At 40.7% G+C, this 25,298-nt stretch overlaps 1 protein-coding gene across 1 annotated transcript; it reads right to left on the bottom strand.

The window, feature by feature from the left end:
- Positions 1–24,891, bottom strand: LOC120534765 (NACHT, LRR and PYD domains-containing protein 3-like). The gene is made up of 7 exons (XM_039762345.1): positions 24,867–24,891; positions 22,920–23,086; positions 22,559–22,733; positions 21,824–21,889; positions 13,919–15,644; positions 8,153–8,326; positions 1–1,111 (listed from the first exon to the last, which is right to left on the bottom strand). Exons 1-7 carry the CDS (start codon positions 24,889–24,891, stop codon positions 904–906), a joined length of 2,541 nt encoding a protein of 846 aa, XP_039618279.1. The 3' UTR covers positions 1–903.
- Positions 24,892–25,298: the final 407 nt, after the last annotated feature.

The following is a 25,298-nucleotide window of genomic DNA, read 5'->3' as shown; positions in this document are numbered from 1 at the left end:
GGGTGCTGCCAGTTTGTAAAACTGACCCAAAAAGTTGTGAACAGAATGGATTGTGCTGGTGTGAGAATGTGTGTGGCTTTATGTCCAGTTTGTTTTTTATACGTCGCTATGTGAGCGTGGAAATGGGCTTATGTAACATTTTTGAGCGTATGCACCATTTATACATGAGACCCTTGGACAGGTGACTGGTCCATCATAGGGTGAACACACACACTCACAGAGATCAATTTATCATCACTAATCCACCTAACATTAAGATCTTTGGACTGTGGAAGGAGACCAGAGAAGCTGGAGGAAACTCACAAACACTGGGAGAGCAAGCAGACTCCATGCTGTGGTTGGCTGGTAACTTTCGTCCTGTTACTTTGTATGTTCAGCTCTCACTCCTTCTCCTAATCCTCTTCTTTAATTTTTCTCCTCTCTCTCTTTCTCTCCTTCTCTTGTCTCTCCTTATCTCTGATGTCCTGCACTCATTGTTCCTGTCTGTCACCTCAATCCTGCTCTAGTTTGTCCACAGCCACTCTGGTCAGCTCTTCTGCCCCCACTGACAGTGTTGCTCCCTCTTAATCTGATTCAGTGACTTTAACACACTTTAGTGAGGACATCAGAGGAGTGTGAGGTAGGAAAGTGACAAAGGAGGATGGGGGACAAGATTAAGTGTGGGATTGAAGGACAAGAAAGAAAGTTAAAGACTGGATGGAGAGAACGGTGACAGTGGCCACTGTGGGGAAGGGGCTCAGGGTCACAATGCTGTTTTAATTTACTTAATTTGAGTCCACCTCATGTCCATCTGTCTTTCTGTCCAAATCTGACACTGCAATCTGTCCTGATTAAACACAGCATTTGTACTGTGGGGGTAAAACAGTCACACACACACACACACACACAAACACACTTGTTCACTCACCTCAGTTTCTCTAATTTGCTGTTTTCACTCCTCATTCCCTCAGACAGCTGAGCGACTCCTGAATCTCCGATGTCATTACTGTTACCCCCTGCAATGCTGGTGTTCATGTCACTCAGATTCAGTTCAGTCAGCCGTGAGTTTGGAGATGAAAGGACTGAGGAGAGAGCTGAGCAACATCTGGATGTGACACCACAATACTCGAGGCTGTGAAGGAAAAGACAGAAGTTTAAGGAACACAAGTTGGGTCTCTCTGGTCACACATGCAGGATGGGAGAGAAAACAAGAAACTGGAAACACCGAGTAGGAAGACCAGAAACAAGATGGGCTGATGACATCAAAGAACAGCTGGGAGTAGGAGAATAGGCAGCAATAAAGATGGCTAAGGAAAGAAAAGAATTCTGGGAAAACTAAAAAGCACCATAGACCTCCACAGTCCCTTGACATACTACAGAGGGTCTCTGGATCTGGAGGACATCAGGATGGACAGACAGACTGACAGAGAAGCCACACAACACCAGAGTAACCCAAACAAACATCCTGCCAGTTGTCACAAAGACTGAGACTTCACTGATTGTGCTGACTGTGACATCCATCCATGGTGACGTGCTGACCACAGCAGACGAAAGAGCATCTTGGGAATGAAATAAAAAATCAAAGAGAAACAAGAAGAGCAGAAAAACAAAATGCATGTGAGCTGCTGGAGTCTCCTCTGTAGTGAGACACGTTTATAGAAGAAATGTAATAAGACAACACTGGGATTGAATGGAGAAGAAGACAAGAAAAGCACAGAGGGACAGACGTCATGTTGTTTGAAGACACATGCAGGGATTTCATGGCTGTCTGTCTTTTTCCTTCTTTCTTTTTTTTAACTCTTCTTCAGTTTTTCTTATTTTTGCTCCATGCAGTTTAATCTGATGAGCTCACAGAAGTGAGAAGGATATCAGCTCAGCACATTTGTGTTTTCTACCCCATTAAATGCAGTTAATTCCTGTTTATCATGTCCACATGTGGCCTGTTGGTCAGACATGTCAGTAACAATTTCACTGGACTGTTGACAGGACAACATGAGGAGCAACTGTCACCTTGTGAGGATGATGAGTGACCAGAAAGGCCTAATAAAGTCAGAACAGTCAATGTCACACTCTGAACCTGTCACTTCAGTCCACATTCATTGTCATCACCTCTACTACAATCCCTCACTTTATATTCATCATCGTCACCTCATTAAAATCCCCATTCAGACACTTGTCATCTCCATATCAGGTCAGTCTCATCAGCATATCATCTACAATTGTTTGTTTGTCTATAAGTTCTCTATAAATGTAAAGACAGACACACATATAGCCTGGGGTCTCAGTAAGTAACATGACAATTAGTACAAGCAGAGCTGGACACTAAAGTGTGTCACTGACCTACTCACATTTGAACTGAAATCCAATCTGAACACAAGACCAATGCTGCCCATAAAGGCTCTGCATGCCTGGATATGTCTTTTGTTCTTCAGGTCATCCTGACTTGTGTAAGGTGGTCTCCTAAAGTTACATTGCTCTCCTCATGAGTGTCCAGATGAAGTTGTTATTGTTGGTGACAACAGAGTGACAAACTCAGAATTCTGTCTGTCATTCACTAATCAGGACATGTGGACACTTTGTATAACTTGAAGATAACATCCCGAAGAGACAATGAGGACACTCTATGGGGTCTATTGTGACACCTTGATTAGACAAGACTAGAGTAGTTAAGAGTAGACTTACATTTTAGATTAATGACATAATGGATAGTGAGGACACGAATGACATGTGACACTTCTGTCCTCGCCCATTCAGACCTCACATACTGACTGGTGCCATTCGGCGCTTTTCCACTGCATAGTACAGCACAGCACGGTTCAGTACAGCTCACCTTGGTTCGGCTCAGTTCGGCTCGGTTTGCGTTTCGACTGCAGTTTAGTACTGCTTTAGAGTGGGCGGGATTATTCACGTGTCGTTATAGTTGCGCCGCCTCTACTGCCGTGACATCATCGTAAACGCGCCACAAGCGACCTCCTGAAAAACTTTTTCATTCCGCGTCGCCCCATCCAGCTCTCGCTGGATCCGCTCCTCGGCTACCAACGAGAGGATCGTCTGTACTTCCTCAATAGACCACAAAACAGCCATTTTTGGTTAAAACAAAATGGTGCGTCCGAACCTTCGCTGGCTGTGCTAAAAATCTAGCGGGTCTGATGTGTCTCGTGTCGCAAGTTCAGTGACGCAGTAATGGCGATTTTCTCCGGCCAAACAGTGACCAGCAGAGTTTACACGTCACGTTTTGGTAACGGTTCGGCGCGCTTGGAACCTCGGCTGAAGTGGTACTAAAAAAAGGACCAGGTACCAGGTACTGTTCCCAGTGGAAAACCCCCCAAAAGTGAGCTGAACTGAACCATGTTGTGCCGTACTATGCAGTGGAAAAGCGCCAATTGACTAGCTGACCTCTGACAAATAAAGGCCTCAGTGGTGTTGAGCTCAGTTTTCTTACTCTTTCTACAGATGGTCAGCATCCCAAAGCCCTGCACAGAGATGGTGTGAGGGTCTCTTTGTCTGAGTAGACTGTGAAGTGACCCCCATGACTGCTGACCACTGCAGTCCATTCACAGCTCTGCACATTCAGTTGAAGAGATTTAATCAAATGAATGGATGATGTGCTGACATCGTCATCTGCTGGCTGAGACTAGAAATACACAACACTGCATAACATGACTAGAGAGGATGTTTTTTTGCAGTCACATGACTGCCATCTTTGTGTCCTCACTGTTTAAATTTCTCACAAAAGCTGATCATTGACTGACTTTTCTGTTTTCTCTGATGTCTCTTTTTCAGTAAATCAGGAAGCTCAGGCCAGTGGACATAAAGTGGGAGGACTAATGATGACAGGGCTGTTACAAACCTTTACAAATAATATCATAGATATTCAGATAAAATTTTGAAAAATATTGAATCAAATAAAAAATGGTTCAAATTCTGAGAATACACCAAATGCTTTCAGTCACAGAGAATTCACACATTTGACAAAAAGAGAGAGGTTAGGAGTTTTTGCTGATACAATGTGTTTCAACACCTACCATATCAGGATCCCAGATTAGGACGTGAGTGCAGGGCACCTACTGTAAACACCACATTATTTCTGTTGGGATTGAACAGTGTGAGATTTGTTTACAATGGCTGGAATGCCAATCCTGCCACCAACTCACAGGTTTCCCCTGCAGGTTGGAGGACCTGGATGCAGGATAACATCATACACAGTATGGGGAAATTGTAGGTTAAGGGCCTGGTTCATGAACCTAATGGAGTGGAATCACCTTTAGCATTTACGAAGCAACAACCTTCTTATTGCCAGCACTGAACCCATACCTCAGAGCCACCACTTCACCCTATTTGACAATTGTGCACCCTATATGAGTGTGAGGGAGCAGCACAGTCACAATGTGAGGGGTAGTCATGTCAGTAGTCGTCATTATTATTATTATTATTATTATTACTCTTGATGGAGAATGTTCTTTCCAAGATGGCAGATCAGGTGTGTTTGCTCAGGATGTCTTATAAGACCCCCGAGTCTCTGCCAACATGCCATCAGTCAGACCTGCAGGGTGGTATTCCACAAAAAGCATTTGTGAAACTGAGACTTAGCTGATGACGCCTTACTTGAAGAGGCCTTGTTTTCCAATCGAGGTTCAGTCAGCTCCATGAACGCCAAATGTTTCCAGTTAACTCAGAGTTGTAAAATCATGAAGTGTGACTACTTTGTTAATTTAGTTAAGTTCATTTTCAGCTATTTATATTTTACTTGAGCAAATTGTATTCATAGCTACTTTTATTTTTACGTTACTACATTTTGAGCTCAAATACTGTACTTTTAACTTTGTGACATTCTTCAGCAAGTCCTCATTATTCGTTAGACAGACTAAACTATTCATTTAAATTCATAAAGGAGACCAATCAGGTGTGTTTGTGTTGTATATCATTCAAATATAAACTTGTTGTATCTCCTTCTCCGCTCTTTCGTTCCCATTCACTGTTAAGACATGAAAACTGGTTGTTTATTTTCCCCACAATCATATTTGAACACTTCGCTCAAAGATGTAAAATTTAAAGCTGATTCATATATAATTCAGTGCCTTCTGTGCCTGCCGGTATCTAAAGAAATCTCTGCTCTCAATAATTCACCTTTACGTCTAAAGAAGCAGGTTGAGATAAGCATTGTTTTCTCTTCTTATGCTGTTTTATAAGGAGCCACTGACGTTCCAAAGACCAAGCAACATTTTGCAGTATGGGTGTTATAATAAGTTTGTTATAGGTTTAATGTCACTGCCTCTGCGCAAACATTTTAAAACTGTTTTTCTTTTCTTTGTACTTGCATAGCTGAGCCAGATTTAATACAAATGGGATCAGCATTTAGAATTGCTGGGCCAAGCATAGGACAAGATAGACAAAGAGAGCTGGAAGAATGTAGTCAGCTTAAAGACCAGTGTATACTATTTTGTCCTCTGCCTAATGTCAGCAAAAAATCTTCTTTCCTTTTTTGGAACCTAAGTAAGGGCCTACACATGGAGAAGACAATATATAAAGTCTTGGACAGCAGCCAAATACTTCGAAGCCGATGGACGGATGGGTGATAATGTCATCTGTCCTGAAAATCCTTACAGCGCAGTGATGAAAATGACAAACTATACACAAAGTGTTGTCATGTTCTCCCCATCTGCTATGCCACGTAAATCATCATTAAAGAAAGCTAAGTTGTTTTCTCTTATGTGATTTTTACCGCCGTATAACTATAGGAGGGATATCGCCTTTTTTTACATTATATCTATATAGTTTCGGGTTACTTAAAACACCACAATTACAAAAGAACTTATTCTAACTAGGGAGCTATATTACCCCTAAAAGGAAACAATGGCCACTAGTAATATCTTGAGAGCACAAGATGTATATTGTGTGAATAATGATATTTGTATTTTGTACACACAAGATATTGTGGCAGATTCATACAAACCCAACTACTGAAAAGCTAGCATGAGCTCAGCCATAAAAGCTGCTGGTTAACTGGACAAGACAGACTCGGGTTCAAGTGAGATCTCATGACCTGAGAGGGTCACATTAAGTGTCTTTGAGTCTGGACACTACGGTCCTGCTGTACCTTGTATGAGTGCTAATAAAAGTGGAGTCAGTTTTTCTACAAGCAGAGGTAAGTATTTTTGTTGCTACAGGAAAACTAAAATCTGATCGAGAGCCACAAAGACCAATGAAAGTACAACTGACTTATGAAGTGAATATTCTAACTTTGTGTACAAGAGTAAACTCTGAGTAGTGATATATTTTAACTTTGTATGTTGTTGGAAAATTACTGCTCATCTGTTATTCTGTCTTAAACTGACCTGCAGTGTGTGTGACTTGTATCATCTCTCAGCTGTCCTAATTATTAGCTCTTTATGCGATCGAGAAGAGAATTGAAATGTAACGGAATGTGCAGAACATTCCTCAGTAGAACACGGACTCTCACATTTGTACTTACCATTTTAGTGTGTGATACTGAAGTTGAATTATTGGAGTGTAATAATAATGTGAGCTGATTATATGTGTGGGAAATTGCTGTCACATACACTTTAAATTGTCTATTGCAGCGTTTCTCAACCTTTAAGTATTTGCGACTCGAGTTTTCATAACAGTTTTAATCGCGCCTCCCTAATGTTTTTTTGAAAGGAGCCCACTAATACCAGTTTGTTCTTTTTTAATTAATGATATATCACAGATGCATATTTTATTATACCTACTTAAATTTATATATTTATTTTTCTGTATCAGAATGTAGTTTAAGTTATTTTTTTTGGTTTCAACAGATGTATTTTTTAGTATTTTCGATTCTTGTTTTCTTTTTTTCACATCTTCACGCCACCCTTTTTGTTACTTCCCCCACAGTTAGAGAACCGCTGGTCTATTGGAGGGCATTAATAATATGAATATGTATTGTTGTTTTCTTATTTAACTGATTGCACAATTAAATGAAAAAACAAATCAGTGGATAATTTATAGCATATCTCATTAATTACAGACAATGTGGACGGTGGCTCTATATTTCAATTTCCTACATTTATATAAAGTAGTACAGTGTGATTTGACACAAAGTGTCTTTTTTAAGTATTATTTTATCAGTTAAGTTCACCAATTCATTTTGATTCACAAACCAATTTCAAGGACTTGTCTTTGAGTGAACAAGAAGTCCATTTTATCAGCTTCACGCCACATAATCAGTGAGCGCTCAAGTACAGTGTGCAGCTTTAAAGTGAATACTGAAGAGGGCACAACTCACTCAGGTCACGTCATGGCAGGTACATAAGGACACAACTGGGCAAAATCATGGGAGATAAAATGTCAAAGCAGCAGTGAGAAAGCCAGTGTTGGTGTTAATGCTTTGTTTGTGTAAATTAGCAGACATCCTCTCTGTGACATAACAACACTCCATGTGCTTTATGGGTGGTTCCCCAAGATGCAGGGCTACATGCCTAACACTGACAAAGGAGGAGACTAAGGAAAACCTGCAGTCCCCTACGGTTCATTTTGAATGCTCTTATGCTGTGATGAGTTTAGTTACATTTGTGACTACTCTTGTGCTGTCATGATTTTTTTTACTATTCTTGGATTTTATGTATTGTAACATTGTTTCCTTGGATTCTATTTGTTGTTTCAAAGAACTCATCTTGTGCTCTTTGAAGTTTATGTTGTGACTTGGATTATATTGTGTAAAAATAAGCCTTTGTATTTATAAAGATTCTTTATTGCCCTTTCTGGTGACTAGCCAGGGTTTGATGGTTGTCCCCATCTTGTGGATATTTTGATTTGTATTATTTGGGACTTACATGTTTCAGAATTCTCTAGTTCATAGCAAGAGGATGTGGACAACATTCAGACTAAAATAAAGAATGGACAACGTGGTATAAGAAAAAAAAAAAACAGGCTGAACAGAAAGGACAAAAAGAGGATAAAAGTGACCTCTGTGGGCGAGGAGTTCAGAGTCATAATGCTGTCTTTAAAACTGAATTATTAAAGAGAAATCTGCAGCTGTGTCCTCATCAAGTCCATCTGTCTGCCCATGTGTTACACTGACGTATGTCCTGATTAAAAACGACGTTTATATGGTGAGTGGGGAACATAAGAGCATTAAAGTCGGAAGACATAAAATACAACATACACACACACATACTTGCTGTTCATCTACCTCAGTTTCTCTAATTTGCAGTTTTCACTCCTCAGCCCCACACACAGCTGATTCACTCCTGAGTACTCCATGTTGTTGTTGCTCAGGTTCAGTTCAGTCAGTCGTGATTGTGGAGAAGAAAGAGCTGAGGAGAGAGCTGAGCAACATCTGGAGGTGAGACGACAATACCAGAAGCTGTGGAGATTAATAGAGAGAAGTGAGGACATGCGGAGAGACAGACAGACAGACAGACTCTGTGGTCTCAATAAGTGACATGATGACTACAAGCAGAGCTGGATGCTCAGGTGTGTCACTGAACAGCAGGCTGCTGCTAGCATTTGAACTGAAACACAATTTGAACTCCACACCAATGCTGCCCTTCAAGGAGCTACAGTATATACCTGAAGCATCTTCTGTTCGTTAGGTTTCACATATTATAATAGGTTTCAATGCTTACAGAAGTACAATCCTAGTATTGACTGGAAATGGAAGGCCATCAATCTACATGCTTCCGTTAGGTCAGATTATCTCAGGGCACAACGTGAGCCACCACAGCTATGCTGATGACACACAGCTGTACTTATCAATAGCACCTGATGACCCTGATTCTATTGATTCATTAACAGAATGTCTGACTAGTATCTCAGAATGGATGAATAGTAATTTTCTCAAGTTAAATAAAGAGAAAACTGAAATTTTAGTGATCAGCAATAATAGATACAATGAGGCTATTAGAAATAAACTGGATACATTAGGATTAAAAGTCAAGACGGAGGTAAAAAGCTTAGGGGTGATTGTTGACTGTAATCTGAATTTTAAATCACATATTAATCAGATCATTAGGACAGCATTTTTTCACTTAAGAAACATAAGTAAAGTTAGACCTCTTATATCACTGAAAGATGCTGAGAAATTAGTTCACGCGTTTGTTTTCAGTTGACTAGATTACTGTAACGCACTCCTCTCAGGACCACCCAAAAAAGACATCAATCACTTGCAACGAGTGCAGAATGCAGCTGCTAGAATCCTAACTAGGAAAAGAAAATCAGAACACATCACACCAGTCTTAGCGTCACTACACTGGTTACCTGTGTCATTCAGGATTGACTTTAAAATTCTGCTTATGGTTTATAAAGCCTTAAATAATCTCGCCCCATCTTATATATCGGAATGTCTGACACCCTATATTCCAAATCGTAACCTCAGATCCTCAAATGAGTGTCTCCTTAGAATTCCAAGAACAAAACTTAAAAGAAGTGGTGAGGCGGCCTTCTGCTGCTATGCACCTAAAATCTGGAATAGCCTGCCAATAGGAATTCGCCAGGCTGATACAGTAGAGCATTTAAAACACTGCTGAAAACACATTACTTTAACATGGCCTTTTTATAACTTCATTTTAATCTTAATTTAACTTAATCCTGATACTCTGTATGTTCAATCTCCTCAAAATAACTATTCATGGTGGCTCTAAAATCGCTACTGACCCCAACTCTCTTTTCTGTTTCTTTTTCCGGTTTCTTTGTGGTGGTGGCCTGCGCCACCTCCACCTACTCAAAGCTTCATGATGCTCCAACAATGATGGACGGATTAAAAGGAAGAAGTCTACGTGACCATCATCATCATCAAGCCTTTCCGTGAGAATCCTAAATCCAAAGAGGACTGTTTCATTTATGTGAGGTAGAATGCCCAGAGGGGACTGGGCGGTATCATGGTCTGGAATCCCTACAGATTTTATTTTTTCTCCAGCCGTCTGGAGTTTTTTGTTTTTCTGTCCCCTGGCCATTGAACCTTACTCTTATTCGATGTTAATGTTGATTTATTTTTTATAATTATGTCTTTCATTTTTCTATTCTTTAATATGTAAAGCACTTTGAGCTACTGTTTGTATGAAAATGTGCTATATAAATAAATGTTGTTGTTGTTGTTGTTATCAAGACAGCATTATCATCACTAGAGTTGAAGATCTATCCAGGTCAGGATTTAATTCACAATAAAATCTCCAGCCATTATAAATTTACAAGTGTACATGTTGGGTTGCAAATATGTCTTTGATACATTTCTTGATATATTTATCACCCACATTAAGTGCGTATATATCTATCAAATTACGTTAGAATTGAATAAATTACCCATCACCCATCAATGGAATTGCTTTATTTATTAAAATTCCCACACCTCTGGTTTTCTTTGTACAGCTGGTGTGAAAAATTTGTGCAATCCAATCTCTTTGCAGTTGAAACTGGTCCTTACTTATTAATCAAATCTCCCGTAGAAATGCTGTGTTAGCCTTTAGGCCTGTGAGATAGGAGAATATTTTTTTTTTTACTCTTTAGATTGTGATTGAGGCCTTTGGCATTCCAGCCCTACAAAGATCAATGGCTGGTCAGAGAGACATTGCTTATAAATGTTTGGGAACATTTTCTAATCTTAAGTAAATAAAAAGTGCCTTTTCAAGATTTATCTTTAACACTGATTTCATATTGTTATTGCCAAATAGCATGGCCCAGGAGTCTGTCATTATGTTGGCACTTATAATTGTGAAGGTAAAATGCAGAGATCAATTGTAACTTACTCTCTCCACACACACACTCCCCCATTATACCATTCAAGGGGAGGACATGGAAGGGGTGCAGAGCTACAAGGACCTGGGGGTTTACATAAAAAAAACAAATTTGACTGGTCTAACCACACAGAGGTGCTGAACAGGAAAGGCCAGAGCAGACTGGACTTGCAAAGGATACCCAGGCCTTTTAATGTCTGCAGCAAGGAGCTAGAAATGTCCTACCAGTCCATAGTAGCCATTGTGGTGTTCAACTCTGCAGTCTCCTGGGGTGGCAGCCTGAAGTCAAAAGAAGCACAAGTCCTGAACAAACTTATTAAGAAAGTCTACTCTATCAGAGTGTGAACCCTGGACACACTGGAAGCTGATTCAGAAAACAGGATGATAGAAACGCTGTCCAAATATCTCATCCAGATTCTTCTTAAAGGTTGTCAGGATTTCTGCTTCAATTCATTGTCTTCATTGTTTGTTCCAGAGTCACACAACTCCTTATGTATAGAATTTCTTCCAGGCCTTCATTTAAAATTTATTTCCCTTTAATTTCCACTGATGTTCTTAAATATATGACTCACCCTGAGTGTTTCTGATTCTCTTTTATCAATGTCTTTGATGATTTTAAATACCTGGATGAGGTCCCCACACATTCTCCTCTGCTCAGACTAAACAGTTTCTGAGTCTGTCACAGTAAGATATGTCCTTCAGTCCCATGATGCACTTGCTTGCTCTCCTCTGCACAGCTTCAAGTTCTGCTCTGTCTTTCTTGTACTGTGGTGACCAGAACTGCACACAACACTCCTGTGGTCTCAGCTATGCATTACATAGTTTGAGCAAAACACCTCTTAATTTAAATTGAACAGTTGTAATAATGTAACCTAACATTTAATTTGCTTTTTTAATTACTTCTGTACTATACATTGCTTACTTGAGTCAACATAACCCCCAAAATGCTCTTCAGAGTTTTGCTCCTGAAACTCAGTGTCTCCATCTTGTACTTATGACTGATGTTCATTTTGCCCACATGCAGCACATTTCAACATTCACTTCCATTTTCCAGGTAATGGCCCAGCTCTGAAGGATGTCCAAGTCTTTGTGAATTCTTTCTGCTGCCTCCTCAGTGTCTGCCATCCCTCCGATGTTAATGTCATGTGTGAATTTCACATGTTTACTAGGATTTGTGAGGTCAGGAGGTTTGGACCTCTAATCACATCAGCAAGCTGCAGCTGAACATAAGTATAAAACATAAAAGGTGCTATATACTGGATTGATTAGAAAGTCACTTGATAGTCTCCACTTATTTTAAAAGGAGATTTTTTTTTTAAATGCCACAGAAGAAACACAAGTGTGAGTTGCAAACACAAGAAGACGCCACTTCACACTCTGCAGTACCTCAGGGACACGTTACCTTCCCAGAATTCCCATCAGTGTCACTGGACATGTCACATAATGTGTGTCACCTATTGGAACTAAGCCCACTGACTATTTTAGTGTGCTTCCTCTAAAGATCTGTGGCTTATGTCATGTTTTACTGACCATTTTTATATTACTAGGGTGTTGTACCGTGTTATCCTTTATGAAAGTATTGAGAAGTCAAGCAAAATGACCTCTTTTATTGGCTAACTAAAAAGATTACAATATGCATGCTTTCGAGGCAACTCAGGCCCCTTCTTCTGGCAAGATGGAATCATTACATTACATTACATCTTGCCTGAAGAAGGGACCTGAGTTGCCCCGAAAACATGCATATTGTAATCTTTTTAGCCAATTAAAGGTGTCATTTTTCTTGACTTAACCATTTTTGATAGAAAGTGACCTTTAGAGAGAACTCGCCAGTAATGATGGACACCTGCAGAGCTGTCTATCCTCCTGTGGTCACCTCCTGTGTCACCTTACTGTCTACACTCTTTGAAATTCTAATCCTTCTGACTCTCCTCCTGTGATCTTTCTTGCTGTTATTGGCTGGCTGTTCATTTTTTCTGCTGTTGTTCCCTCTGTTTCTCTCCTTTTCTTGACTCTCCTTATTTTTGCTGTCCCAGGTAAAATAATAATAATTGTGCCATCTCTGACCAGTGTCTGACCCCCGTCAACTGCCTGATGATGTCTACTACGGGGGCTAAGGAGTGTTTTCTTTGTTTATCTCATGCCACGGCACACACCACAGTTTATTTATCATTGAAGACCCCACACAGGTTGTGTCCCCGTCACTTGTCACTGTTCTGTGGACAATGAGGTGTGTTTGATCAATCACATTCTCCATGATGAAGGAGAGTCTCATTATTATTTGTAAGCTTCTTTAGACAAAAGAAGCTATGCTGTACAGATTTGCAACTAACTTATTGTGATTAAAGTTATTGCTTCATGCAGCTAGCTGCACAGTGGCTCAGAGGAAAGCACTTCAGGGAGTCATCAACGCTGCCCAAAGGATCATCGGCTGCCCTCTCCTCACACTAGAAGATCTACACAGCTCCCGCTGCCTCAAAAAAGCCCATAACATCATAAAGGACACCTCACACCCTGGACACTCCCTATTCGAACTGCTGCCGTCAGGCAAACGGTATAGAGCAATACATGCAAGGACAAATAGACTCAAACATAGTTTTTACCCAACTGTAATAGCACATCTCAATGCCACTAAAAGCAGATAATGGTCACATAACAGCTATATGAATTATGTACTGACTTATGCAATTTGCACTACTGAATGTTTGTTTATAATGTTTGTTTATATTCTAATTTTTTTTTTTTTGTTTGTTTTTTTATATATATGTGATAATGCACTGACCAGAGACATCTTCCAATTTTGTTGTACCTGTGACAATGATAATAAAGATCATTCATTCATTAATAAAAAATTGTTATAAAAATGACACACTCCAAAAATTACAAAACAGGCTTTCAATACACAGACATATCCAACAATAACATGAAAATGACTTTTCTAGAACTTTCTAATCAGTTGTACTTTTCTCATTTCTCAACAAAGAGGGTCTAAAAGTAAATTTCTGTGCTGAAAGATTCATTCAAACAAACCAAGTATAAATTATTATTTGATTTCTGTTGTTATTGAGCTGCAGTTGTGGCTTTCAGGTGCCACTGTGCCACACAGCAGTGTATGTTCTGACATGGACCCTCATCTATTTGTAGTCCTGACACTCCCTGATGGACACACTAATGTCACCTTCAGTGTCCACAGACAGTCAAACTAAACTCGTGAAGGTTTTATTACTCACTTGACACGTCTGCAGCAGATGAACCCCGGCAACAGTCTCCTGATGCATTCTAAGGTGAGATGTGAGTATGACAGGATGAGCTCCTCAAGTTCTCCACAGCAGCTGATGACAGAGGCCAGCACAGCACAGTCCAGAGGAGATAAAGTCATCTTACTAAAGTTCATCTTTAAATCCTTCCCAATGGCGTCTCTGATTAATCTCTTATTCTGAGTCTCATAGAGCCACTGACACACTCGCAGAGCTTCACTTTTATCTTTACCCTCCAGCGCTTCTTCAGCTTTCTGTTTCACCCATTCCAGTATCTGCTTTGCCGGTTTCCTCTCAAACTCCCCCATGACTCCCCCCAGTGTTTTAAATACAGAAGGCCTGGCCAGTCCTGCTAAAAATCGAGTGAGAATCTCAAACCGGCCATCTTTACACAAGTCCAGCTTCTCAAGCAGCTCCTCGATGCCCCCTGATGGATCGAGGTAGAAGGAGCAGGCGGCCATGAACTCCTGCAGGGTGAGGAGGTAGAATGTGTACGTTGTGTGCTCCAGAGTGCTTTCTCTCTGAAGGATTTCTTTGAGGAACCCTGAGAGGAATGGAGAGGACAGGACTGGCTGGAGACCAAAGGTGGACATCTCAAACTTGTCATAAAACACAAGAGTCCTGTTGGCCACCCCATAATAAGCCATCTTTCCCAGTTTGATCAGAATCTCTCGCTGGTCCTTGGCTTCTCGCTGGTGATTGGTGAGGATGTTGTGAAGGAACATCACAAAGAGCTCAGTGACAGTTCTCGGGGCAGCTCCTCGCTCTTCTTCTGGTGTCATGAAGTGGCTCTTCAGCACAGAGCAGATAATCCAGCAGTACGAGGGGTTGAAGCACATGGTGTACAAAATGGCGTTCTCCTCCATGTACTGAAAAGCCTCAGTGCCTTGATCAGCATCACCAAAGAACTTCTTAAAGTACATCAGCCTTTGTTCAGGGAAGAACCCCAGGATCTCTGCAAATCGATCAGCTCTCTCCATGTCCAGGGCCTCCAGGCCTGTTGGTCTGGTTGTGATTAGGACTGTGCAGCCCTTCAGTAATGACCTTCTGACCAGGCTGGTGACCAGGGTGTGGACAGGAAAATAGTCATCTGGGTTTGAGCAAAGCCGCTGCTGTGTGAAGTCCAGTTTGTGTTTGTACTCATCAAGGCCATCAAATATAAAGAGGAGAGATTCGGGTTTCTGAAAGATTTCTCTCAGTCTCGGATCATTGAGATATTTATAGTGCCTTACAATTAGCCTGGTCAGAGGCATCTGTGGCTCTGTCTCTGTGTCTAGTAGGTTGAGCTCCCTGAACTTAAACAGGAACACAAATGCAAACCTCTGGTACTGAGTGCCTCTGGCCCAGTCAAACATGATCTTCTGGACCATGGTGGTCTTCCCAATTCCAGCCACTCCACTGACCACTACAATGTGAGGGTCTGTCTCACTTCCACGACTCCTCCTAAAAAGCTGCTCAGTCCAGATTCGCTCACATTTCTCTTTTGTCCGCTCCTCTATTAGCTCTGCATGAGTCTTCCCCATCTTCTCCAGTTCATGGTGTCTCTCACTGTAGGTTCTTTTGAACTGTTTAAAAACCATCATCTCTGTGTATCGAGTCTCAAAGCCCACAGTTCTGGTGAATGGATCTCCAGGAGATGCCTGATCCTCCAGAGTTCTTGTAGTTTCAGACACACCACCTCTGTGTGTGTTATGGAGGCCTGAAAGTTATAAAGAGAATAAAAAAAGGGAATTTTGTAGGCTGACTTTGATGTTTGGGAGATGCCAGCTGATCCGGCATCTTGCAGTCATGGTAACTGAACTTGAAGAGGTGGCTAACCTGTGGTGCAGTAGGAGATTACTGATATTGGCCAGGTGTCTTTTAGGGGGATAGCGTGAACCTGAGAGGAGACTTCAAGCAGACAGGTAGAAACATGTAGGACATTTGGTACACAATTGTCAAGGACTCCCACCCAATGTTGGAAGTTACCAACCATTTTCAGGTCGTTGTAGAGCTTGATGGTGACTCTGACAAGTCTGTGGTGGAAGAGACCCAATGGTTCACTTGAAAACCAGTCACCTCAGAAAGACAAAAGTAGTGATAGTACAGGACTCATTCACCAGAGGGATTGAGATTTAGGTTTGTGTTCTTGTGTGGTCAGACTCTTATAGGGTGTGCTGCCTACCTGATGGACAGTTGGAACACCTCCTTGGAAGGGTGAAAGTGTGCTGGCAAGATGGGTAGATTTAGTTCTCTTTGGCCATACTGGAACAGAAGACAAATGTCTGAGCAGAGTGACACTTTGACAATCAAAGAGTTAAGTGCCAAACTGAGGAGTGGAACTGACATGGTGGTCATCTCCGAAGCTCTAACTGAAGAGATTAGAAAATTTAAATGCATGGCTCATCTTGGGGTAGGACAGAAGGGCACAGGTTTATGGGTTTTTGGACAACATGATAAGATGCATTTGATTAGGAGGGACACCAATTTGCGTGGTTTGGGGAAGCTAGGTAGGACATATAAGTAGATAACTCAAAGATCAGGGTGGGAGAAAAGGTAGCAGGGAGGTTAGGACAGGCCTGATTTTACATAAATGGATACCCACAACAGTTTAAAATCAAATACAGAAACAATTGGGAAGTTTCTCCTCAAAGAGTCAAAGATAATTGAGCAATACATTTAAAATCTTATGTTCTGTGTAACTGAACAATCTGTGGGCTGTGAAAGTATTCTGACTCCATCCCTTTCTGCAAATTTTACTATTTTATAGAGTTAATTTTATATAGATACATTTGACATTTTCGTCTATCCATCAACACTGAATAACCCATAATGGCAAAGTGAAAACAGGATTTATTAAATATCAAAAACCATAATCACTCATTAATACAAGTGTTTAGCCACTTAACTAAATACTTTAAAGAAGCCCCTTTGGCAGCATTTCCAGCTTCAGATCTTCTTGCTATGTGTCTATAAGCTTTCCACACCTGGATTTGTTGAGTGTATCCCATTATTCCTCTTAGATCCTCTCAAGCTCCATTAGATTAGATGGTAAATGTCTGTAAACTGCCATCTTCAGGTCTCTCCGCACATGTTCTATGGGGTGTAAGACTGGGCTTTGGTTGGCCCACTCAAGGACACTCAGAAACTTGTCCAGAAGCCACTCTAGTGTTATGGACTTTATGCTTTGGGTCATTGAACAGTCACCCCAGTTTCAGGTGGCGTGATCTCTGCAGCAGGTTTTCTTCATTGCTCTCTCTGGATTTGTCTGCATTCCCTCAATTCTGGCCAGTCTTTCTGATACTGCACTCCAATAGCAAGATGCTGTCATCACCAACCTTCACTACAGGAATGGTGCTATACAGATAATGAGTAACACCTGGTCTTTGACAGACAAAGTACTTGGAGTTCAGTTTTTGTCTCCCCAGATTAAACATTCTTTCTTCCTCATGCTCTCAGAGTTCTTTATATTGACATTGTGGTCAGCAATACAGGGGCACTGCAGGGGACTGTACTTTCTCTGGTCCTGTTCAATCTATATACAACAGACTTCCAATATGACTCGGAGTCCTGCCACGTGCAAAAGTTCGCTGATGACACTGCTATTGTGGGCTGCATCAGGAGTGGGCAGGAGGAGGAGTACAGGAAGCTAATCAAAGACTTTGTTAAATGGTGCGACTCAAACCACTTACACCTGAATACCAGCAAAACCTAGGAGCTGGTGGTGGATTTTAGGAGGCTCAGGCCCCTTATGGACCCTGTGATCATCAGAGGTGACTGTGTGCAGAGGGTGCAGACCTATAAATACCTGGGAGTGCAGCTAGATGACAAATTGGACTGGACTGCCAATACTGATGCTCTATGTAAGAAAGGTAAGAGCCAACTATACTTTCTTAGAAGGTTGTCGTCCCTCAACATCTGCAATAAGATGCTGCAGATGTTCTACCAGACGGTTGTGGCGAGTGCCCTCTTCTACACGGTGTGTGTGTTGGGAAGGCAGCATAAAGAAGAAGGACGTCTCACGCCTGGACAAACTTGTTAAGAAGGCAGGCTCTATTGTAGGAGTAAAGTTGGACAGCGATGGGCGCTGAGAAAACTCCTGTCTATCATGAAGAATCCACTGCATCCACTGAACAGTGTCATCTCCAGGCAGAGGAGTAGCTTCAGTGACAGACTTTTGTCACTGTCCTGCTCCACTGACAGACTGAGGAGATTGTTCCTTCCCTACACTATGTGACTCTTCAATTTCATCCGGGGGAGTAAATGCTAACATTATTTAAAGTTATTGTCTGCTTTTACATGCATTTTTATTACTATTTAATTTAATATTGTTTCTTTGTATCAGTATACTGCTGCTGGATTATGTGAATTTCCTCTTGGGATTAATAAAGTATCTATCTATCTATCTATCTATCTATCTATCTATTATATACTGCCTTTCATCTCTATCTATCTATCTATCTATTTTCATATGTCTTTTTCTTAACGGGTTCTTCCATCTAGCAAATTTCTAAAAGACGCTGCTGCTGAGATGGACATCCTTCTGCAAGATTCTACCATCTCAGCAGAGGACTTCTGGAACTCTAAAAATAACCATTCAGTTGTCAGTCACCTCCTTGACCAAGGCCATTCTTGTCCAGCTACTCAGTCTGACTGGAAAGAAAAGTCTCCATGAAGAGTCCTGGTGTTTTAAGACTACTTCTATTGCACAATAAGTGTGGTTACTGTACTCTTGTAAACACTCAAAGCTTTACAAATGAGTTTATCTCTTTGCTTCATTCCATGATTCAGTACAACTTGATTGTGGAGGTCTACAGAGAGTTTGTTGGACTTCATGAATTGGTTCCTGTCCTGACATGCAGTGTGAATCGTTAAAACATCTATACACAGAGACACGTGTACCTTTCTGAAGGATGTCCAATCAATTCAGGGGGCCACAGATGGAGTCTAGTCAAGTTCTTGAAACATTTCAAGGAGAATTAAAGCAAACAAGAGACACCTGAGCACAACTTGGACTGTCACAGGAAAAGGTCTAAAAACTTCTAGGAATTAAAGATTTCAGTTTTTGATTTTGAACATTTTTTGCAAACCTTTTTAAAAACATGAAGTCACTATGTGGTTAAGGGTTATTGAATGTAGAATGAAGGGCAGAAATGGCCAATTTCTCCATTTCATTAGTCAAAAATAAATATTTTTTGTTGATTTAATAAGTTAAACAATTGTTTTGTGTTCTTTTTTAAAAAAAAGTTTTTGGAAAAATATTCAGCCCTGGGAGAAAAAAAAAAAAGCCCTAAAAGAGTTAAATCTATACCACAGTAAACTGTGCAGAAAGTGAAGTGGTCTGAATGCATCCTGAATCCACTGCATTTATGATATTATAGCAGTAGTGAGAAGTTAAGCAAAATGACCCCTTTTATTGGCTGACTAGAAAGATTACAAAATGCAAGCTTTCAGGGCAACTCAGGACCCTTCTTCAAGCAGGATGTTGATTACAAATGTGTGGGAGTCACCATGAGGCTAGGGATCTGCACTGTCAATCGGAAAGGTTGCCAGTTCGAATCACCTAAATGCCAAAAGGGACTCTGCTCTGTTAGGCCCTTGAGCAAGACCATTAACCTGCAATTGCTGAGTGCTTTCGCTTTGAGTGGTGAAAAAAGCACTATATAAATGCAAATAATAATAATAATAATAATAATAATAATAATAATAATAATTATTATTATTGTTATTATTATTATTATTATTATTATCATGTATATAAAACACAATTTAAATGTAAGGAGTCTTCAATTAGACGCTGAGCCACAGCTTATTGATGATGTTTGGTACGACGAGACAGCATTAGAGCTCAAGACCTGATATTTGCAGTGTGTTACAGACCACTTAATGACACCAATAGTTTCAATTTACATCCTTTTATAATATTAAAAAGACAAGTTAAAGGGGGATTTTACAGTCATGGAAGGCTGTAATTACCTGAACGTTTACTGGGCTAACCTTACAAATAGTGGAGAACAAGGACAGGAGTCTGCGGTGGGTTGGCACCCTGCCCAGGATTGGTTCCTGCCTTGTGCTCTGTGTTGGCTGGGATTGGCTCCAGCAGACCCCCGTGACCCTGTATTCGGATTCAGCGGGTTAGAAAATGGATGGATGGAAGGACAGGAGTTTATAGACATAACGAGTGACTGTTTATAACTCTGTGTCTTAAATCATCTGAACCACATGCGGTTTCTTCTTTTACCACTCGACAAGGTCTTCCATAAGACTCCTGTACTCCAACTTGTTTCAGTTAGTAATGCAGCCTGTGATGAAAGATTAATCTGAGAATTTCTGTACATGGTGAGTGCTGGTATTTTACAGGAAGTTCTTTGTGATGAAAGTAAACAGAAAGACAGACAGGACAGCTCACTGAGGTACTCCAGTATCACACACCACCATTTCTGACACACAGTTCCTACAGAATCCAGGACATTGTGGACAAGATGCAAAGCCCTGAGCTTTTTCACCAGTAAATGAGCCAGAATGGTGTTACAGACATTGGATAAATCAAAGGACATGATCCTGACCATGAGATTTAAAGTAAATAAATGTAAAGTGTTACATGTAGGAAGTAAACATTTTAGATTAAAATACACAATCAGTGGTCTGAAACTTGAAAGAAGAAAGGCCTGGGAATTGTAGTAAAATGCTCATCACTTACATCAGGGGTACCCACACTTTTTCAGCTTGTGAGCTACTTTTAAAATGACCAGGTTGAATTAATCTACCTACATTAAAAATGCTTCTGTGTGTCTGCCTTTGCTTTTTAATTAAGCTGAGTGAAAAATGATGGCTGTACAATTAACTGTGATTTTAGTTCCCTCTCCTTTCTCTTTCTCTCATCGCTTTTCGAAAGGAAGTCAGTTTCATAGTTTTTATGAGCAGTTCGAAAGTGCCTTTCTACATTTTCCTTCTTTGGAGTAGCAATGATATATTGACAGATCAGACAAACGCATTTTGATTGTGACATTGTGAGAAAAAAAATCCTCTTCCAATTCCACATCTAGCCAATAAACAACACATTTCTTTTTAAATCCCTTCTTTAGTCGATATAAATTGGAAGGCTAACTAGATCACAGCCGGAGCTTTGCAGTACCTCAAAAAATGCCATAGGGAGGACATATGATAGGCTAACGTTTAAAAAAAAATTTTTTGAATGCTACGCAATCGACCTGCACTACCTTTGTGATCTACCGGTCGATCGCAATCGACACATTGGGCACTCCTGACTTACATCAAGACAATGGACAGAGGCCATGAATAAGGCTGGCAGGACGACAGGTTATATAGAGCCCCCACGTGGAGCGCAAATTACGTTAGGTTATACTAAAGCTTTATGACACACTGGTGAGGCCTCATCTAGAGTATTGTGTGCAGTTTTATCTTCACGAACATAAAGTCTGTTGCAGTGCTAAAGAAAGTCCAGACAAGATCAACAAGGCTGATTCAGGACTGAGTGGTCTGCACTATGAGGACAGTCTAAAAAAATTTGAACCTTTTCAGCTTAAACAGAGGCAGATGAAGATGTCATAAATTAAGTATTTAATGTTATGAAAGTAATTTTTATGGTGGATGCATTTTATTATATTAGATGGAAACTTGAAAAGGGTAAATATCACACAGATGTTAATGTTTTTCTCCAGAAAGAGAACAACAGACACAAGGAAAAATTGTGGTGGAGAGTAGGACTTTAGGACCCTCAAAATCTGACAGTGTTATTTTAGGAAAATATTAAGAGAATAAGATTAGTGAGCTTATTTACATGAATGACCTGATCTTGTCACAACTGTTCTAAATTTCTAACTGAGGAGCAGAGTCCTGGAGGAGCTGACGACTGGAGACACAAGACAAGTGGCTTACCTTTAATACGAGCATCAATGGGAGTGGGCTGGAGACTGGCCTGAATGTTCATCAAGAAGTCTGGTCCTGGTGAAATAATAAGAAGAGTCAGTTACAGGAGTAAAGGGGAAGATTAACAAAAGTATACAGGAGTACAAAGTGAGATATAAAAACAGAAAAATATCAAAACTAACAGACTGCTGCTAATGTACACTTTGGTTGGCCACAATGAAGAGTTAACATCTAAAAGCAAAGAGAAAACCACTAATGGTTGTCCATATTGTGAGATCTGCAATTAACTGTCCAGGAAAGAAGACCCAGAAAATAATACACCAGACAGCATTGGGAACAGCAGACATATTGTGTGTTTATCATGCTGAGGAGAGCAGGAGGCAAAGTGGAGATCAAAAACTCTTTACTGAGGTCTCAGGGGAACCACAAGCTTCATGGGGATTTGAGGGGGGAAACAAACATGGAGGAGCATATACAGTAGGTGACAATAGCACACCAGTTACTAAATAATATGGTAGGACCAATGACCCCTTTTAAATACTTTAATAGATACCTAAAAGAGAAAATCTGAGGAACTGGAAGAAGTGTTGGTATTGAAGGCCATCAAGCATACATCTCGGTGTAAGTGACGGACCTGACAGTTGTGTGTCCAGTGGCCTACAGACAGTAATGTTGTGTTTTGTGTTCCTGTGTCTCCCACTGTGTCTCTTTTTGTGATTTGTACACAAGATCTCATTAACTCACCGCCCTCGGTCACCTCCTTCAGTATTCTTGTCAGGTTTGGTGACGGAAATTTTGCAAGTTCTTCAGCCAGCGCCTCCCACAGGCTCACCAGCACCACACTGTCCATCTTCATTATGTCACTGATGAAGGACTCCACACCTCCTCGTCCCTCAGACTTTTCTTTGGCTTTGAATCTCTGAAAAACAAGTGAGTGACCAGAGGACTAGTTTAAAAAAGACTACTGGGGGAGCAGAGCAGAGTGGTCAATAGGGTCTGATGACCTCACAATCTATGGAGGGTTAGACAGTCTCAGATGATTCTCCTGAGCTCACCATCTCTGCTCAGCTCTCAGTGCCTCAAAATGACAGAGAGACAAGCCTACCTTGGCATCATCGTTAGTGAGGATGTTCTTGGTGGCCAGGTTCTGCAGGATACTCGTGATGTCGTATTCAATCACATAGGCCAGATGGGGTTTGTAGTACTCGGTGATCTTGTAGAGATCCTCATGAGAGAAAGTTTGTATCACTTTAGGAAACTTCTGTGTTAAACCTGCAGTGGAAAGAGAAAAGATGAAAATTCAGAGATGTAGCTGTGATGGAGGCTCAGGGATGACAATTTAATTTGACATGACCACCTCTCCCAATCCTAATTAGTGGCCTCATCTATTGACACAGTATACATGAGATAATAACATCAATGACAGGATGAACTGGTCTCATAACACACAGGAGCCATATAAGAAAGAAAACCCTTTATACTGAGCAGACTGTGTTCCTTTAATATGAGTAGTGACGTCCCTAAAATGTTCTACAACTCGGTGATGGCCAGTATGGTTTGCTCAGTCAGTACTATCAATTCAGGAGAGGACCACCAATTCAACAAGATGATTAAGAAGGCACTCAATTACTGACCACAAAGCTCAGGTTTGGAGGAGTAGATCTTTGACACACTGAATGATATCTGATCTCCAAGGCTCAATGAGACCAGCTGTCTTTGTCACTATAGTGTGGTCAGCTTCCAGCTCCAAAAGAAATGTCCATACATGACTTTAAAGGAAACAGCAGCCTTGTGGTGATAAAATTGAATCAAAGGTCCTTTCCAGTTACAGATCCAGTGTCTTTATTTGCTCATCAGATTTAACCAGAATTCAATTTTGGGTTTCAAGCCTAAAACATGAATGTCCTTTTGGGTTCCTTTCTTGTGTGACAGCATCTCCACAAACATGTCAGTTGATTCTTGAACTATGTCTTCACTCTCAGGTGATTTAGATGACCACAATGTTGGTAGAGTTGCAGTTTTGCCCTTCATTTTACTGTTCAGGTGGTAGTAGTGCAGTCGGCTTTCTGCTCGTGTTCTTATTTTGATTAATTATCAGGCCTTGTGTGCCACAGAATGCCAAGTCAAATGGGACAATGCCACCTTATGGTGCCACTGGTGCACATCACAACCAACTTCAGGCACTGACAAGCCTGCCACTTGCCTTTTAGTCGTACAACTTTAGTTAGCTGCACATTTATATTAGTAACTAGCAAAATACCCGCGCTTCGCAGCGGCAAAGTACTGCTTTAAAATTTTAAATAATAAACTGAGGGAAAATGTACCAATAATTATTTGTTAAGGATCTCTTTGTATGCCACATTGTCAGTTTGCCCCTCCGGTTGTAATATGACCAAGCTGTGCGCTGAGCTTACTCTTGAGCATGCAACGTATAGTTGGCCATGTGAAAAGCAATCTTGCCTCAAATCAATGCCAACCTTTTGTAGGGTCTGTCCCTGAGACTTATTAATTGTCATCGCGAAGCAGAGCTTTACTGGAAATTGAAGGTGTTTGAATTGAAATGGGAGATCAGAGGGTATAACGGGGATGCGAGGAATAAAAACTCTCTCCCCTGAGCAACTGCCAGTAAAAGTAGTTGCCTCAATTAGGTTCTTTTGCAGGCATGTGACCTGAAGTCTTGTGCTATTACAAAGTTTCGGTGGCTGTAAGTTTCTCAGTAACATTATTGGTGCCCCATCCTTCAAAATTAGATTATGCTCAGGAGTGCCTGGAGGATTCAGAGTGTGGGCCGAGCTGCAGGCTATGGACGTATATATGTACTGTATGTAAGTAGGATTCAGTTAACGTTGGGAACTCGTGTACCAAATTTCTTGAAGATGGGCCCATTAAGTAACAAAGACCGCTGGAAAGTTCAATATGGTGGCCGACAGTGGTGTCATACCATCGAAATAGATATCGATAGATAGATATATATGTGTGTATGTATATATATATAGATATATGTATATATAAGAATATATATGGTTTTGGCAGCCAAGCGCTTTTTTCCAACCTAGAAGACGTCTCTTGAGATCCATTTAATCGCCTCGTTGATTACATGTCTTCCAAGGTAGTTTCAATACCCATTTCCTGCACCGAGTCATCTCCCCTTTTCTGAGTGACTGTGTTAGTGGCCGTACTACGTACAGGTCTTTGAACGCACTGAATACTTGTAACTGATGTCGCCCGTCGGCTACTTTCGACAGGGAATGGAAGCAATTGTCGAGTAACAAAAATTATTTTTAAGTGATTTTGCATTGAAGAAATAGTAAAAACTTGATCACTTGGGTCAATATCTAAAGAAATACACACAGCAAATGCAATTGAGAATACACCAGAATCTGAATGATTTAATTGTTGCTGTGTGTCTTCATAAACTGTGGGAGGTTTGTAAGGAAACAAAGCATGAAGGAAACGAAGCTGCTCTTCGGTGAAGTTGAATTTT

The sequence above is a fragment of the Polypterus senegalus genome, chromosome 8 (assembly GCF_016835505.1).
Source record: "Polypterus senegalus isolate Bchr_013 chromosome 8, ASM1683550v1, whole genome shotgun sequence".
Lineage (NCBI taxonomy): Eukaryota > Metazoa > Chordata > Cladistia > Polypteriformes > Polypteridae > Polypterus > Polypterus senegalus.
This window is presented reverse-complemented; position numbering and strand designations above follow the sequence as displayed.

What these genes read in the sequence shown, in the direction of transcription:
- LOC120534765 (XM_039762345.1), bottom strand. Translation starts at nt 24,891, where the DNA reads ATGGATCTCAAGAGACGTCTTCTAG. An exon ending in GAAGGAGGTGACCGAGGGCG is followed by an intron (nt 21,890 to 22,558) that starts GTGAGTTAATGA and finishes TTATTTCACCAG; the next exon opens with GACCAGACTTCTTGATGAAC. An exon ending in CATTGATGCTCGTATTAAAG is followed by an intron (nt 15,645 to 21,823) that starts GTAAGCCACTTG and finishes TATAACTTTCAG; the next exon opens with GCCTCCATAACACACACAGA.